Source organism: Notolepis coatsorum (genome assembly GCF_963971535.1).
Source record: "Notolepis coatsorum genome assembly, chromosome: 1".
In the NCBI taxonomy this organism is placed as follows: Eukaryota; Metazoa; Chordata; class Actinopteri; order Aulopiformes; family Paralepididae; genus Notolepis; species Notolepis coatsorum.
This window is the reverse complement of record NC_140165.1, coordinates 80,933,301-80,950,774: the sequence shown is the minus strand read 5'-3', so window position 1 is coordinate 80,950,774 and position 17,474 is coordinate 80,933,301. Positions and strand designations below refer to the sequence as shown.

The window sequence follows — 17,474 nt, the reverse complement described above, 5'->3', positions numbered from 1 at the left end:
CCATGAACATGATAACCTATCTCGAACAATTCTAAGGTAGTTTTAAGTAATTTCTCTGGCAGCGTGCGCTAATATGGATTCCGGTAGCACGTGTGCACGCATAAATATGGATTCCGGCAACGTGCGTGCAGCACCGCTGTTGAATTCTTTTTCAGGGGAAACACTGAATCCACACACCATCAACTAGGCCTGCCACGATAACACATTTTGCTGGGCGATTAATTGCCCCCGAAAATATCGCGATAAGCGATATTATTGCGACCGGTTAGAGAATTTTTTTTTTGGAGAAATTTATTTCCCAAAACTTTTATTTTGAAGCCCACCGCTCCGTCTTTTCCGGTGTTTAAGACTTTTATTTTGAAGCCCACCGACCGGACCGGAAGTATTGTTGTGATTATCAGGTACTTTTTGGGTACCAGAAAAGTCACGTGAAACACTGCAGACCACTGAATAGAGACGCGTCTCTAGGATTTCATAATCATTATGTTTGCAGCAGGCACAAGTGCAATAAACAAAGGATACAGTCACTGTGTATTCTGCCTCATTTATTGATTAAACAAAACCGACATCAACACAATTTGCCACCGAGCGGAGAGTTTAGTCTCGCAAAAAGATCGCTGACTTGTTAAGGCTTGTTGTTAGGTTAGGTGCTAATGTTGTGCTAGCGTTTTAGCATGGCTATCGTACATAGCGTGATCAATATAACTCGCTATTGATTGTTTGTATGAGTAACGTTAATGCTAGTAGAATAGACACAACGTCTAAACCGGTTATTACCTAATGCTAACGTTAGCAAATAGACGCGACTGGTAACGTTACAGCTTGTTAGCCTAATGCTCGTTAACGTTAGCATAGACAGCCTAGCTAACGTTAACGCTTGTAGAATAGACACAATGAGAGGTAACGTTAGCGTTAGCAGAATAGACACAACGAGGGTCTCGTTAATGTTGTTATTGATTGATTGATTGAAAACTGTGTTTACTCTGTTTGTATGAGTAACGTTAATGCTAGTAGAATAGACACAATGAGGGGTAACGTTAGCCCCACGGAGCTCCTGCTGTGCTCTGTAGTAAAGCCAGCGGCCCGCCTCCCAACACGGACAGTGACTGACAAGGGGCACTGGGTCCGCCTCATTAAAACAAACGCGCAAATAGCAATTAATCGCGCCCGTCAAAATCATTGCATTCATTTTAATTATCGCGGCAATTAATCGATTTATTGCTTATCGCGGCAGGCCTACCATCAACGAGGGTAAATTAATAACTAGGGATGCACCGATATGAAAATTTGCCACCGATACCGATACCGATTGTTCAACTAACACAATCGGCCGATACTGATACCGATACCGATATTTGTGGCAAAATATTTTTTTTAAATATTTTTTAAATATACATTTTTTTTGTAATATTTTTTTTTTGTAATATATATATATATTTTTTTTATGAAACTACTGTATATTTGTCTTACAAATTGTGCTCACCGATATGAACATAGGCCTCTTTACTTACTTAAAAAAGGAAACATCAAGAAATAGCACTATCTCTCTCCCAGTATGTTCTGCAGGGCTGCAGCTAGATACTAGTTCTCCCAGCATGGTCTACCTGCTGGGCTGCATCGAGATACTATTGTCTCAACCAATGACATTTTGATTGACAGTCGATTCTGCCAATTACGTCACACACCGCTTGCACCCGCCTCTGCTGTTACCACCAATCGGCAAGCGTGTTGCATTTTTTACTCCTGCTTTTGTCCGCCATTGATTTTGACGACAGAGGTTTTCTAGAACAACAACACGGCGCGGCCGACGTTTAGCTTTTAGCTCCGCAGGATGACTTAAATGAGGCATAATGATTTTACTGCAACTAATGTTATAATAAAACAAAGCCTTTCTATACTTTGATGCAGTAGCTTGTGTATGGGCCGGGGGCGGCGTTGTGCAGGTAGGTCGCAACTCGCGAGTGAACTTTTTTTTGTCTTGACGCTACACAAATTGATGGATATTTATCGGCTACTGCCATGTTATAATAAAACAAAGCCTTTCTATACATGTGTCTGATTGAAAACGTTATTAACAGATTGCAGAATGGGTAAAACTCAGGGCTCTGTGAGCAACGGAAGGAACTGAGCTAGTATGAACGCTTGCTACGTTCGGGTAAATAATATGCTGATGTTATGAACGTGTAACACTAACTATATAATGTTAATGCCACAAAACGAATGCCTTGTTAATCATAAGTAGTAACTTTGATGCAGTAGCTTGTGTGTGGGCCGGGGGCGGCGTTGTGCAGGTAGGTCGCAACTCGCGAGTGAACTTTTTTTTGTCTTGACGGCGACGCTACACAAATTGATGGATATTTATCGGCTACTGCCATGTTATAATAAAACAAAGCCTTTCTATACATGTGTCTGATTGAAAACGTTATTAACAGATTGCAGAATGGGTAAAACTCAGGGCTCTGTGAGCAACGGAAGGAACTGAGCTAGTATGAACGCTTGCTACGTTCGGGTAAATAATATGCTGATGTTATGAACGTGTAACACTAACTATATAATGTTAATGCCACAAAACGAATGCCTTGTTAATCATAAGTAGTAACTTTGATGCAGTAGCTTGTGTGTGGGCCGGGGGCGGCGTTGTGCAGGTAGGTTGCGAGCAATGTTCCCCCTAAGGTGCGCCCGTGCGCGCGCGCACATGGCAAAACGCTCCCGCGCACATCTGAAATCGGTCGCAAAAAAATAAAAAATAAATAAATAAAAAGAAAATTAACTTTATTTTTTATTTTTTATTTTTTTATTCAACAAACATGACCATGTTCACGTCTTAAACTCATACTGAGGCCTTAGTTTTGGTTTTAAATTGCATATCATCATTAATTTATTTATTGTCACAGAGCAGAAGAATTTTGCCAAAACAAACCAATAGTATCCAGCTGCAAAACGGCAGGCCAGCCACACTCTCAGACCCAAACGCTTTAACGATTTAATTATACATCAAATGATTTATGTCAAGGATTGCAATGCCTCGCTTGAATGAAGTTAACTTTCCACCTGGATAACGTCAACATTCAGGGTGAATGTAATGTGAGAAATTGGGATAAAAATAAAAATATATATATATTTTTTTGATCGGATCGGGAAAGATCGGTATCGGTAGATACTCAAAATCACATGATCGGGATCGGATCAGGAGCAAAAAAATTTGATCGGGACATCCCTAACGGTAACCTGTTGCGTGTGACGTTACCAAGAGAAGCCCCGCTTTCAGTGCTTTGTGGGCAGCGCTACTGCACGCTCACACAGACACACACAACAGATGAGGAAGTGGACAGATCCGACCAGCATTGCTGGCTCCTCACAATGCAAACGCGAAAATGTACATTACAGATGAACTGCAGAGAAAATTTCCAATTTATCATCCCGGTTGAGACTAATTGGAAGCGGAGTGCAACGCGTGCAAAGCTTGACCATATGTTTATGTGTCTAATAAAGGTGCTAGCGATCTCCAAGCTCACATGGACACAGCAAAACATTACAAACAAAGCAGTGTGAGGCGAGAGTTTGATGGCAAAGTTGACCGAATTGATTGAAGAATGCAGCTATACAGAGAGAAAGAAAATAATTGAAAACTATTTTGATGCCTCAAAATGATGTTTTGGTTTGATAAGATGCTTATGATACAATCATTCTAAGGATTATGTGTGTAATAAATTAGTTTAGTACACTAATTGCAACACATCTGAAACTGCATAGTGCACTTTTAAATTAGTATCTTTGTGAGGTTACTGTTTTATAATTTACATTACATTGAAAAGATGAAGATATATTTTTTAAAGCTGGATTTTCTAATACAGAAGAGGTATTATTTAGAACATTACATCATATTTTTCTTGTTATTTATTTTGTCCAGTAAGACTTGAAAATATATATTATTTTGTCATAGGTTGATTTAGTTATTTTCTTGAGATTTGTCAGATAGATTACTTTAGGCATAATACAGCATGTTGAGTAACTTTGGTTATAGAGAGATATTATTTTGTTATATAAAATAATATAAACAATAATTTTATATCCATACAGAGGAGGTATACTTTAAATATATTATAATGATAAGGGATCTTTGAGTAAACTTTGATTAAGTATCTTGAGGCTGAAGGCAGAGTGTCCTCTTTAAAAAAAATCACAATATGGTCACCCTTGAAGTCGCATTATTAAAATAATGACGAGTCAGCCTCCTAAAAAGACAAAAGTTAGTGACACGACTCACACCGCCGCCGCCAGCCCAGCCAAAGTAAGGACTATGCTCTGTATCGTCAATCAATGGTCAAATAAATATTTGATTAAGGAATATAATATGCCATTTTGTATTATTTCTCTGTGTATCAGCAAAATGTATATATTTTTATGTTAGACATTAAGGGAAATTAAGATTCTCAGATTTTTTACAAACCGCCGCTTATCAACTAACCGGTTAATCGGCAGGTGACGTATGTTGCTCAGTAGTTGCTGATGTCTGCTCAGGAGGTTTGAGTGTTTGCTCAGACCAAAAAATAATTAGAGGGAACATTGGTCACGAGTGAACTTTTTTTTGTCTTGACGCTACACAAATTGATGGATATTTATCGGCTACTGCCATGTTATAATAAAACAAAGCCTTTCTATACATGTGTCTGATTGAAAACGTTATTAACAGATTGCAGAATGGGTAAAACTCAGGGCTCTGTGAGCAACGGAAGGAACTGAGCTAGTATGAACGCTTGCTACGTTCGGGTAAATAATATGCTGATGTTATGAACGTGTAACACTAACTATATAATGTTAATGCCACAAAACGAATGCCTTGTTAATCATAAGTAGTAACTTTGATGCAGTAGCTTGTGTGTGTGTGTGGGCCGGGGGCGGCGTTGTGCAGGTAGGTCGCGAGTGAACTTTTTTTTGTCTTGACGCTACACAAATTGATGGATATTTATCGGCTACTGCCATCGGCACATTCGAGCTTATCGGCCCATAGGCCGATTGCAGTCAACAAGGCACTTATCGGCCGATACCGATACCCGACCGATACATCGGTGCACCCCTATTAATAACCTCACACATCTAGAGACCTAAGAATATTGTATCTATGTTGCAGAGTCTTCAATCTCTGGACCAAAAGATTTCCCTATGGATTTATTCCCAACTTTGACCAGGGACCGGCCATATACAGGAGGGTCTACCGGCTAGTGCAAGACAGTCAAAGCTATTCCCTTTATAAAGAGTAATGAAACACATTTATTATTTTATTTTCCATCTATCAGACTCTTCAAGAATGTATATGTTAAAATACCTCACTTTATTATGGTAAAGGAAAATCACAGATTGGGGCTTTATGGAAAGAATGAGATGAGGGAAAGCTATGGACACATAGACAGAGACAGACAACTGTGCTGCAACAGAGGAAAGACAACAAGAGAAAATAAAGACAATAAAAAGAAAAGTAACATACTGGTATCCTGAGGGTCTGTGGGCTCCTCCTTCAGCCCAGTGGAAATAGCCATGGTTGGGTCTAGTGTGTCCTGAGCCTCTTCTTTCTTAATCATCAGTAGGTTGCTGGGTGGATCTGGAGCAGAGGGAGACAGCAACTAAGTACTTACAGTAGCATGGAAAAGTATTTGGCCACTTTCTGATTTCCTCTGTAATTACATCCTCCTTCCTATTGACCCAAGATGGTAGCAGCAAGCGCTCAGGGGCTCGGGAGGTAGAACGGTCGTCTGGTAATCAGAAGGTTCCTGGTTCGATTCTATTTCTGTCTCCACTAGGGTTGCACGTTAATCAATAAAGATCCTCACTGCGATTAGTTAGTTATCACAACCATCGGCAATCGCAGTGAGGATCTTTATTGATTAACATTAGCTAACTAGCACATTTTGCATAGAATAAACTCGGCTAACGTTAGCTTATATAGCTAGCAAACTATAATTCTAGTTAAAGCTAGCTAGCTAACGTTAATCAATAAAGATCCTCACTGCGATTGGCTTGCCGATGGTTGTGATAACTAACGTTACGTGCTACAGTAGCTCCTATCAGTACTGTAGTCATGCCATTGATGCCAACATTCATTGGACAAGCTATGCTAGCTCTCGTGACTACAGTTCCTTATACGAGCATTAGAAAATGTCCACAATGCTATTCGCAAGAATAGAAAATAAATTGAAAAGCCTAATAATAAGCTATACATAGCCTAAACTGCCGTGCTGAAAGCTAGTAAACACAGCATCCCCTGTTGCCTACCCACAACATAAATTAATTGATGCACACATGCATCTCATCTCTATGGCTTAGTCACAAACGTGATTTATACAGAGACATTTGACAATTGCCCATTAATGGTTCATACATACTGTATAAAGACAACGGAAATCTATTTTATTTTTGTTAAACAGCCTACAATATGACATAACCTAGTTCTAGATTATGATAGGCTATAATCAGTCTCACTCATCAAAATGTTTTCTAGGTTATGGTATCTCAAACTAATTAGGCCCTCTGCTATGACAAATGTATAATAATACAACCATACTTTCTCTACCCCTTGAATTTTTTTAACTACAGAAGTCTGCTGCATTTGGCTCACAGAGTGACTCCCCCCACTCAGAAGCAACCTAACCTCCGCTTTTTTTTAGCAGCATATTAAGTACACAAATTAGTCCAAAGATGATAAAAGGATCAACAGGGCAGTCGCAGAGTTCATCTGTATGGACCAAGTTCCAATATATATACAGTTGAGAAAGCTGGGTTCAGAAACCTTGTACAGCAACTGTTTTGAGTGCAAAAAAAGTTCTCCAGCATTTTGAATGCCATTGCTTTTAATTTAATTTATTTATTCTTGTCATTGTTAATTGTTGTGTTTTAAAATAAATATGTGTGTGTGTGTGTGTGTGTGTGTGTGTGTGTGTGTGTGTGTGTGTGTGTGTGTGTGTGTGTGTGTGTGTGTGTGTGTGTGTGTGTGAACACGTGCATGTGTGTGTTTTCATGTTCAACCTTTTAAATATATATATAAATAATAACTTATTTGAAACGTGCCCTTGTGTTTGTTATTTTATTGAAATTATGTTTTTAAGTTGCAGGAAGGTACATGGCTTTTATTATTGGCTCCCGGACAGGGGCCACAGCCCCCCTCCAGACAACACAGGGGCCACAGCCCCCCTCCAGACCACCCCTAGGGCCACAGCCCCCTCCAGACCACCCAGGGGCCACAGCCCCCTCCAGAACACCCCTAGGGCCACAGCCCCCCTCCAGACCACCCCTAGGGCCACAGCCCCCCTCCAGACCACCCCTAGGGCCACAGCCCCCCTCCAGACCACCCCTAGGGCCACAGCCCCCCTCCAGACCACCCCTAGGGCCACAGCCCCCTCCAGACCACCCCTAGGGCCACAGCCCCCCTCCAGACCACCCCTAGGGCCACAGCCCCCCTCCAGACCACCCAGGGGCCACAGCCCCCTCCAGACCACCCCTAGGGCCACAGCCCCCCTCCAGACCACCCCTAGGGCCACAGCCCCCCTCCAGACCACACAGGGGCCACAGCCCCCCTCCAGACCACCCCTAGGGCCACAGCCCCCCTCCAGACCACCCCTAGGGCCACAGCCCCCCTCCAGACCTCCCCTAGGGCCACAGCCCCCCTCCAGACCACCCCTAGGGCCACAGCCCCCCTCCAGACCACCCCTAGGGTCACAGCCCCCTCCAGACCACCCCTAGGGCCACAGCCCCCCTCCAGACCACCCCTAGGGCCACAGCCCCCCTCCAGACCACCCCTAGGGCCCCAGCCCCCCTCCAGACCACCCCTAGGGCCACAGCCCCCCTCCAGACCACCCCTAGGGCCACAGCCCCCTCCAGACCACCCAGGGGCCACAGCCCCCTCCAGAACACCCCTAGGGCCACAGCCCCCCTCCAGACCACCCCTAGGGCCACAGCCCCCCTCCAGACCACCCCTAGGGCCACAGCCCCCTCCAGACCACCCCTAGGGCCACAGCCCCCCTCCAGACCACCCCTAGGGCCACAGCCCCCCTCCAGACCACCCCTAGGTCCACAGCCCCCCTCCAGACCACCCCTAGGGCCACAGCCCCCCTCCAGACCACCCCTAGGGCCACAGCCCCCCTCCAGACCACCCAGGGGCCACAGCCCCCTCCAGACCACCCCTAGGGCCACAGCCCCCCTCCAGACCACCCCTAGGGCCACAGCCCCCCTCCAGACCACACAGGGGCCACAGCCCCCCTCCAGACCACCCCTAGGGCCACAGCCCCCCTCCAGACCACCCCTAGGGCCACAGCCCCCCTCCAGACCTCCCCTAGGGCCACAGCCCCCCTCCAGACCACCCCTAGGGCCACAGCCCCCCTCCAGACCACCCCTAGGGTCACAGCCCCCTCCAGACCACCCCTAGGGCCACAGCCCCCCTCCAGACCACCCCTAGGGCCACAGCCCCCCTCCAGACCACCCCTAGGGCCCCAGCCCCCCTCCAGACCACCCCTAGGGCCACAGCCCCCCTCCAGACCACCCCTAGGGCCACAGCCCCCCTCCAGACCACCCCTAGTTGCAACACAGCACAATATTGTTTGAAACATGTATTGTGCTGAGAAATTACTCTCACATACAAATGCAGTGATAGTCTATTTGCCAACACAATGAACCCGGAAATGTTGGAACCACCAAACTTTTATGATAGATATGGATAGTATGGGTCACCAGCACTTAGAAACTGCCGGATGCTAAGTTGTACATGTTGGGCAACTTTTTTTATTTGCATAATTAGGTACATTTGCATAATAACCTAAATGGACAAATCTCGGAAACTACTTGATCAATTTCAACAATGTTGGAGTGGTTTTGGGGGTTATTCGGGATGCTGAATCCATTTATGATACTCAAGAGTTTCGGAATTGTAATATTTACTGGAATTGACCAAATTTCTATTTCAAGAGAAATTCTGCTGAATAATATTATGGGGAAACTTACTCCTTGCTTACAAGTCTTGGTTATCATAGACTCAGGTCTACTGTAAGCTTTAAGTCCCACATTAACAAGGTGACAAAAACATAATTCTTCCACCTTAGAAACAAAGCTAAAGTACAACCATTTATAAATCAAAAGGATGCTGAAAAACGGATCCATGCCTTTATTCCAAGCCGACTGAAGAGAAATACTTCAGCTTATTCAACTCTCAGCTAGGCTATTACACTGGCTTCCGGTAACATTTAGAATTGATTTGAAGGTCCTCCTCCTTATGTACAAAGCCCTAAATGGACCCAGACCAAGCTATATTGGCAATTTTCTTGTCAACTACATGCCCCCAAGAACACTACGATCATCTACTTCTATCATCTTGTATTTTTATTTTCTGCATTGCATTTATTCTGTCTATTTTATGCTCATTTGATGTATTCTAGTGTATTTTATGCTGTGAAGCACTTTGGGCTGCAATTCTTGTATGGAATTTGTACAAATAACGTTTATTATTATTATTGCCATCCTTAGAGTTATTTGCTACCTCTATCTAGCAGGGCTAAAATTATTTGAAATGGTTTTGTTAACCCTCCTGTAATCCGCAAATTGACTTTACACTCTTTATCCTTGGGGACATTTTGACCCCAGCAGTTTAAACCTCCAGAAAATGATCATAATCATAAGTGTTACCCAAATGTATGTTTCAGGTGCTTCATGTTACTTTGTTGATTACCTAAATAACCATTTAAATAAAACATTACCCCTACTCCCCCCCACCCACCCAATTATACATACATAATATATATTATGTTGTTCAAGTGGGGAGTGGGCCCATGATAACTTTCCGTTTTTGGAAAGTAACGTGTCTGCTTGTGGTTGAGAGACAACAGGAGCATCTGCACTAAGGGTCTCATTCTCATCAGAGGAGGACGCCTCATAATCCGGGTCTCAGACACATTCTCTCCTATGTCACTTTCACCGTCAAATATCTGTGACAAAACTTCACTGGCAGAAAACTTTTTCTTCAAGGTAATTTTCAAATTAGAGTTTAGAAGGCTGCTATGCAAGCTATGTTTGCTCCTCCCCTATGTTGCGTAAAGTTTAGGTAGTCAAAAATCACAAATAACAATAAAAATACAGTCCGGGATATACATTCTAAAATATATACATTCTAAAATATACAGCCAAAAATATACAGTACAATTTACAGTAATAAATGTAGAATTTTTTTTATAAAATTTTTTAAGTGTACATGTAAAAATAAGAAGTCAAAAGTCCAGGAAGATTACCAGAGTTTGTACTGTCACTCTGTGGTGAGGCAGTGAGGCACAGTGATGCGTTGTATACTCTGATGGTTGTTGGAATTAAGGACTTCCTGTGCCGTTCAGTGTTGCATCTAGGGAGTCTTAGTCTAACACTGAACATGCTCCTTCTATCAGCCAAGTCTGTGTATAGCGTGTGGGAGGGGTTGTCCATGATGGCGTGGAGCTTAGCAAGGCTCTTCCTCTCTGACAGAGGAAGAGTCTAGCTCCACTCCTACCATGTTACTGGCCTTCCTGACCAGCTTATTTGTCACATATAAGGTACATGTACATTACAGTGAAATGCTTGGTTCTGTATGAGCCCCCTGAGATTGTGCTTCAGACAGTAAAAAAGTAAAAAAAATAAAGACCAAACACTATACAAAATATACAAACTAGTACAAGTACACAATGCAAACAAATGCAAAGATGAGTTAGAGAGGTAGTGCAAATCTTTTACTAATAAATAGATACAATATGGTGTTGTAGTGGGTGCTATGGACATAATTCACCATTAGATTGTTTTGATGTATTGATGGGGCACTGTTACTTTAATGAGGTTGGTTTTGAGGGTTTAGCACGGCATAGATCTGACAGCTGTCACTTGTGCTAAAAAGATAATAAATGACACACTACTTGGTGTTGTCGCAAGATAGAAATTGTGCGTCTCTCCTTTCCGAAGATTTCTACATTGGTGACCCTGACGTGATCTGAACACGCAACCTTCGTTCCCACAGGATGGAGGCGTCGTGTTTATGACGCTGTTCACGGCCTCTCCCACCCGGGAAAGAAACCTACGCAGAGGCTAGTGTCCGCCAAGTTTGTCTGGCCTGGGCTTAGAAAAGATGTAAGAGACTGGGCTGACTCCTGTTTGGAGTGCCAGCGCGCTAAAGTGTACCGTCATACCAAGGCCCCCCTGCAGCACTTCCCTGTACCTGAAAGGAGGTTCGACCACGTGAACGTTGACCTAGTGGGCCCCCTGCCCCCCTCACACGGCTTCAGTTACCTCTTTACTATGGTAGACAGGACTACCCGTTGGCCAGAGGCAGTTCCACTGTCAGGCACGACGTCCGCCGAGGTGGCCAGGGCCTTTATTGGAACCTGGGTCGCCCGGTTTGGCACTCCAGCCGACCTCTCTTCAGACCGGGGCCCACAGTTCACGTCTGAGCTCTGGAACACGGTCGCCAAGAGCCTGGGCGTGAAGCTACACCGGACTACGTCATACCACCCGCAGGCCAATGGATTATGCGAGCACTTTCACCGCTCAATGAAGGCAGCACTTCGGGCCAGCCTTACTGACAGCGGCTGGGTCGACCGGCTCCCGTGGGTCATGCTTGGTCTCAGGACGGCCCCCAAGGAAGACCTTCAGACCTCCTCGGCTGAGCTGGTTTAGGGTCAGCCTCTGCGGGTGCCAGGGGATTTCCTCCCTAACATTACTGCCCCCTGGTGTGCAGCCCAGCAGCGGACAGCACTTCTGGAGAAGGCTAGGGTATTCACGCCGGTCCCCACCTCACAGCACGGCCTTCCCCGGTCGCACGTCCCTACAAGTCTGCAGTCAGCGGAATATGTTTTCATCCGTCACGATGCCCACCGGGACCCCTTGAAACCTCCATACGACGGTCCGTTCCGTGTCCGGGAGGCTGGAGACAAGTACTTTGTTGTGGACATGGGCGGGAAGCTGGAACACATTTCCATAGACCGCCTTAAACCGGCTCATGTGGACTTGGGCAAACCTGTTGGACTGGCCCAGCCCCCACAGCGGGGACGACCCCCTACCTTGCCCCGTCTTCCGAGTAAGGCCCACGAGACCCCCTCGCCACCTATCCTGTGCCCGAGTGGCCGTAGGGCCCTTAAGGTTTTCCCTACAGCGGCGCCGGCCGCTACAGGGGTCAGGCGGAGCCGTTATGGCAGAGTTCTCCGCCCTCCTGTTCATTGACTTCTTTTGTTATGATGAATTCTGGGGGGACGTATGTAGTGGGTGCTATGGACATAATTCACCATTAGATTGTTTTGATGTATTGATGGAGCACTGTCACTTTAATGAGGTTGGTTTTGAGGGTTTAGCACGGCATAGATCTGACAGCTGTCACTTGTGCTAAAAAGATAATAAATGACACACTACTTGGCGTTGTCGCAAGATAGAAATTGTGCGTCTCTCCTTTCCGACGATTTCTACAGTGTAGTCTTAAAAAGTGTTTAAAGTGAATGTTAAAGGTGAGTGTTATTCCATACACATGGAATATGTATCTCGATACGATAGAGGGCACACATTGTGAAAACAAAGAACAATTTACTGCCTAATAGAGGCCTTGCACAGAGTGTTTAGAATGCCCATTTCTCCTTGTTAGGGACCAAGCAGTGAGACAATGAGGAAACAGGAGTTGTCGATGAAAACTGGGTTTTTATTTACCCACAAGGTGCAAAACCATTGCAAACCAAGAATTTGATAACTAGGCCTATAGATGGGTTTCTCGTCCACGTCAGCAAGGAGGCCAAAGGGAACGTTGGAGAATTATCCAGCGCCTTTCCTACAGAGATATTATTATTATAGGGGCACTTATTATACAAGCATTATTTATCATCTGGTGCCACCTAGTGGGCGTTTACTGCAACTGTAGGACGCCAGGGGACTGAGATATGAACAGGTGAGACTGAATCAGCGTCTGTGTGACGCACTATTTAAGAGACACTCTTGACCATAGGCTGTAAGGTGAAAAGCCCTGTGGGCGAACTCGGACTGGCCAACGGTACGTTGCATTGTATGCGCAGTTAATATCCGCATTTATCCTTTGATTCATATATCTAGTTACTCATTAATGCCGTTTATTTCCTTTCCTTTGTATAGGTAAATAATCTGACTACTGACCGATGCTAAATGCTACTGACTGTATCGACTCTGCTGGCTAAGTGCTACTACTACTGGCTAAGTGCTACTACTACTGGCTAAGTGCTACTACTACTGGCTAAATGCTACTACTGCTGGCTAACTGCTAAACAAGTACTACTATCTACAGACTTAAGCTGCTACCAGCTACCAGCTAACCGCTTGCTTGATTGACCACCTGGTGATGATGGCATGACAGTTATCCAAATAACGGAATGTTTGGACATGGAGTCCCAATAAATGAACATTCTTGCAAAGTCCGAATTGTTTCTTTTGGTTCAATTTATAAGTCGTTCGCCTACACCCTTCCAATGGGGACATTTAGTTGACTCATTGACTGAGACCGCTAGATAATTGGACAAACGTAATAATCCTGGTCAGAACAATGGGGCAGACTGTATAGAGGATACTTTGTAGGACATGACCTCGAGAACATTTGAAACTGTTTGGGGAGAGATTTCACACAGACACAACCAGGAATGAGGAAGATATGGATAGTGCACCATTGTATCTCTTTGTTCCTGGATTGTAGCCAGCTCTTCATAACAACTCATCAACAATAGTCTTCCGGGATTCTGAAATCGGGGAGGAGATAGCGGGGGGAGCAAATGAATGAATGTGGATGGGAGCCGTGATGTAAGTGATTGCAGCTACGGCTGTGGGGGTGCTGGAGACATGATCGAATAGACTTGTATGGGCCTGAATCTCCTGAACACGGCGCGACCCATTCCTAATCAATCAGAACTAAATCGGCCGACAAAAAGCAAATTTTTAAGCACCTATTCCCCATGCACATGCGCAGATTGCCCACGGATTGTGACGCCACGCACACCCGCCCTGGACTGTTCCATCAGAGGGGGGAGCTTCGGTGGTAGTGTGAGTGGCTACAGACCACTGCACTTAAAGGCCAACTTGCAGGTTAAACCCTACTCTTCAATTATGGGTAGTTTACATCATTGGTATCTAATTTCATTATTTTTTTTTTCATTTGACGCCGGAAATGCCACTCAGAATGGGTTAAAAAGGTCCACGCACGAATAACACGCATGGATCAAATGAAAAAGATTATCAGACGCTAGCAGGGCCGTGACGTCACTTCAGGCAACTTATGCCTTATGCTCGGCCGTCCGGGTCATAGTACTACTGGCTATATGGCTCTGGCTAACGTTACCCTGCTAACGTTAGCATTATGTCTACTGTCGTGAACCATTTTAGATCGGGGCATGTAGAGGAGTTTGGGGAATGAGTAAAATGTGCAGGTCCTCTTCTCAGACCTGTGGGGCAAAGCACTGCACACGCATCATGCCGGCTAGCAAGCTACACGTCGTGGCATGTTGATACGATAGCAGTCCCTCGGTGCATCAGTCACGAAACGGGCTACCACGATAGCTATTAGCTAACTAACGTTAACGTTACAAGCTCAAACACCTTATAACTACGACTATTGTCGTGTCCATAAGTTCCCTGGCAGAATACTTGTGAGGACAAAGGTATACAAAGAGGAGAGAACCATTTTAAATCGGGCATTGTTAGGAGTTTCGAGAATGCTGGCTACCAAGCTAAGCTAAGCTACATTAGCTAACTTAGCTACTAACGTTATATACACAATATGTACAACGACACAATGATTTACATTATTACAAATATGGTAACGTGGTTGTGGCTTTTACAAATAGTGGTTAGCTTTAGAGATGAATGGCTATTGTAACTGAGGGGTACAATTCCCTGACTGTATTACTAGATATGATACTTACTACCACTACCTTTGTACTTAATATTCCGCCACCCAGTACTCGGCATAAATATATTATGATGAACACTGTCACGTAGATGAAACGGATCCAACACAAATGTACGAATTAGAAATAGGTCTTTATTTCTACACAGCGATGGTGTGTAGAGCAAGCACTTAATCAAATCAATCACATTTATGAATGGGAATTAGTATGCACTTTTATGGCAAGAGTATTCGTCGGTATATCAATAGAGAATGTCCAATCTCTGAAGGCGCAGGTGGTACATATACGACCTGGAATAGTTTAAGGAATAACAGCAATGATACTTTAATGATTATATACTGGATACACTAGGGGGGGGGTTAATCCGGTCGCTTGTAAGCCGACAGGAGTAGGAAGGGGGGGGGGGTAGAATCCGGCTGCCTCATCCGGCCAAGGGTATCCCAGGTGAACCCACTGTAGTGCCGTTCAATGCGCCGGCGATCCTTGGACCACAGATGAAAGCAGGTGGACTCTTTGTGGGCCGGCGTCCTCCGGTCCACGGAGGAGAGACGTGAAGCGACCTCGTCTTGCAGAGCGTCTCCTCACCTTGCGTCCTCTCCAGGGGGGGGGTTTCCAACACACGGCAGTGTCGGGGGTCTTTATCCATGGAATAATCAACGTATACAAAGCATAATCCGTGCCTGGGAAGGCGGGCTGTCGTCGGTAGAATAATCCGGTATACAGGTCCACTCGCTCGTCGGCTCTGGGGCTCCTCGGGTGCAGCTTCACGTGGGGTCAACCACCCTGGATAAGCAGCCAGTTTTCTGCCCGAAACGATGGGGTGCTGACTACGGTAGTATTCTCACCGCACGAAGCACTATATATTAACAGACTATTATTAGCTTAATAGACTACGTCCAACTCGACGATATAGTGCCAAATATGACTATTCAAATATTAATATACACGATGTCTCAATACCGATGGTAAGCCGAACTTGGCCTTACTCCCACACGTGGCGTCGCGGGGAGGCTTTACGTCTGTGACTCTATTGGAGGGTAAGAAACTGGACTGAAAAGGAAGTCCTACTTTAGTAGCGCAGTATATATACGCACTATAAACAAATAGTCCCATTAGTGGTGCGGTAGCCAGATTCCTACGCGGAACTAGGACTTGTTCGTACATGTTGAGCGGTACGTTTGAACTGGGTCTGAGGGGTATGGCAGCCTGGCACCAAGGTCTCGACCAATAGTAGAATGGAGACTATTATGGGATGTTCAGTAGGCTAGAATGGATATTCAATGCATATTGTACAAGGAATATACAAGGGATATCAAGGAATATTAGAGAATATACAAATACAATTAAATATATATATATAATAAATATATATATTCGGTTTAATCTGGCCCTTCACAACAGCCACCCCCTGATTGGTCCCAGACCTAATCAGTTAAACAGAGACAGATTAATCGCGTTGTCTATTTACACATAAGGGTTTGCTGTAGGGGTCAGTCAACTTCACAAAGTCATAGGGTTATAGGGTCATGGTCATCATCGATTGTGTCTGGGAGTCGGGGCAGTTCTATGAGCCTCGCCACGGGACGGGTGTAAGTGCGACCCTGGACGAGCACTTCAGCTGCTCGGACCTTGCCGTCGGCACCGGTGATCACTTTGCTTACGCGGCCGGCCGGCCACATAGCTCTGGGCAGTGATTGATCAATAATCATGACGACTGTTCCTTCTGTCAAATTGTCTCTCTCCTTTACCCACTTCTGGCGGGTCTGTAGAGACGGTAGGTAGTGCAGTAGGAAACTGCTCCAAAACTTGTCGGCTAATACTTGGCTGTACCTCCACATTCGTCGGCCGTTCGCTTCTTCAGGCCGGTACATTGTCTGGGGTAATGCAGGATCTAGCCGCCCCATCAGGAGTGTGTTGGGGGTAACTGGGTCGATATCCGCCACATCACTGGAGACATATCCGAGGGGCTTCGAGTTAAGTACTCCCTCAATCTCCGTGAGGACTGTCATTAGGACTTCTTCCGCCACAGTCTGGGCCCCAAGTACTGCGTACAGGGCTGTCTTTATGGAGCGCACTTCTCGTTCCCAAGTGCCACCGAAGTGGGGTGCGTTTGGGGGGTTGAATTGGAAATCAACCTGTGCTGGAGCGAGGTGGGTCTTAAGTTCTGGGCCCATAGCTTGGAAGCTCTCTCTCAGCTCTCTTTCGCCGCCTTTGAAGTTTGTCCCATGATCGGACAATAGGGTAGACGGTCTTCCTTTCCGTGATGTGAATCTACGGAAGGCCATAAGGAATGAGTCTGTGCTCATGGTCGGGAGAAGCTCGATGTGTATCGCTCTGGTGGTCATGCATTTGAATACAATACCCCACCGCTTCTCGGTTCCTCTTCCTTTCTTTATGTGCAGCGGGCCAAAGCAGTCCATACCCGTTGAGTGGAATGGCTTGTCACCGATTCGGAGGCGACATGGAGGAAGGTCAGCCATCCTTGGTATGCTGGGCTGCGCGCGCCACTTGCGGCAGTCTAGACATGTTCGCTGGAAGCGTCGTACCGCCTCTCTTCCTTGTAGGATCCAGTAA

The 17,474-nt window shown here is 45.3% G+C and overlaps 1 protein-coding gene across 1 annotated transcript in view; it reads right to left on the bottom strand.

Annotated features, from left to right (window-relative positions):
- Positions 1 to 17,474, bottom strand: part of LOC311239772 (uncharacterized protein) — a gene marked incomplete at its 3' end in the record, with an annotated part of 83,443 nt that overhangs the window by 40,566 nt on the left and 25,403 nt on the right. The window contains exon 3 of the mRNA XM_084328204.1: positions 5,486 to 5,599. Coding sequence (XP_084184330.1) covers positions 5,486 to 5,599 — 114 coding nt within the window. The remainder of the gene's footprint in view (positions 1 to 5,485; positions 5,600 to 17,474) is intronic.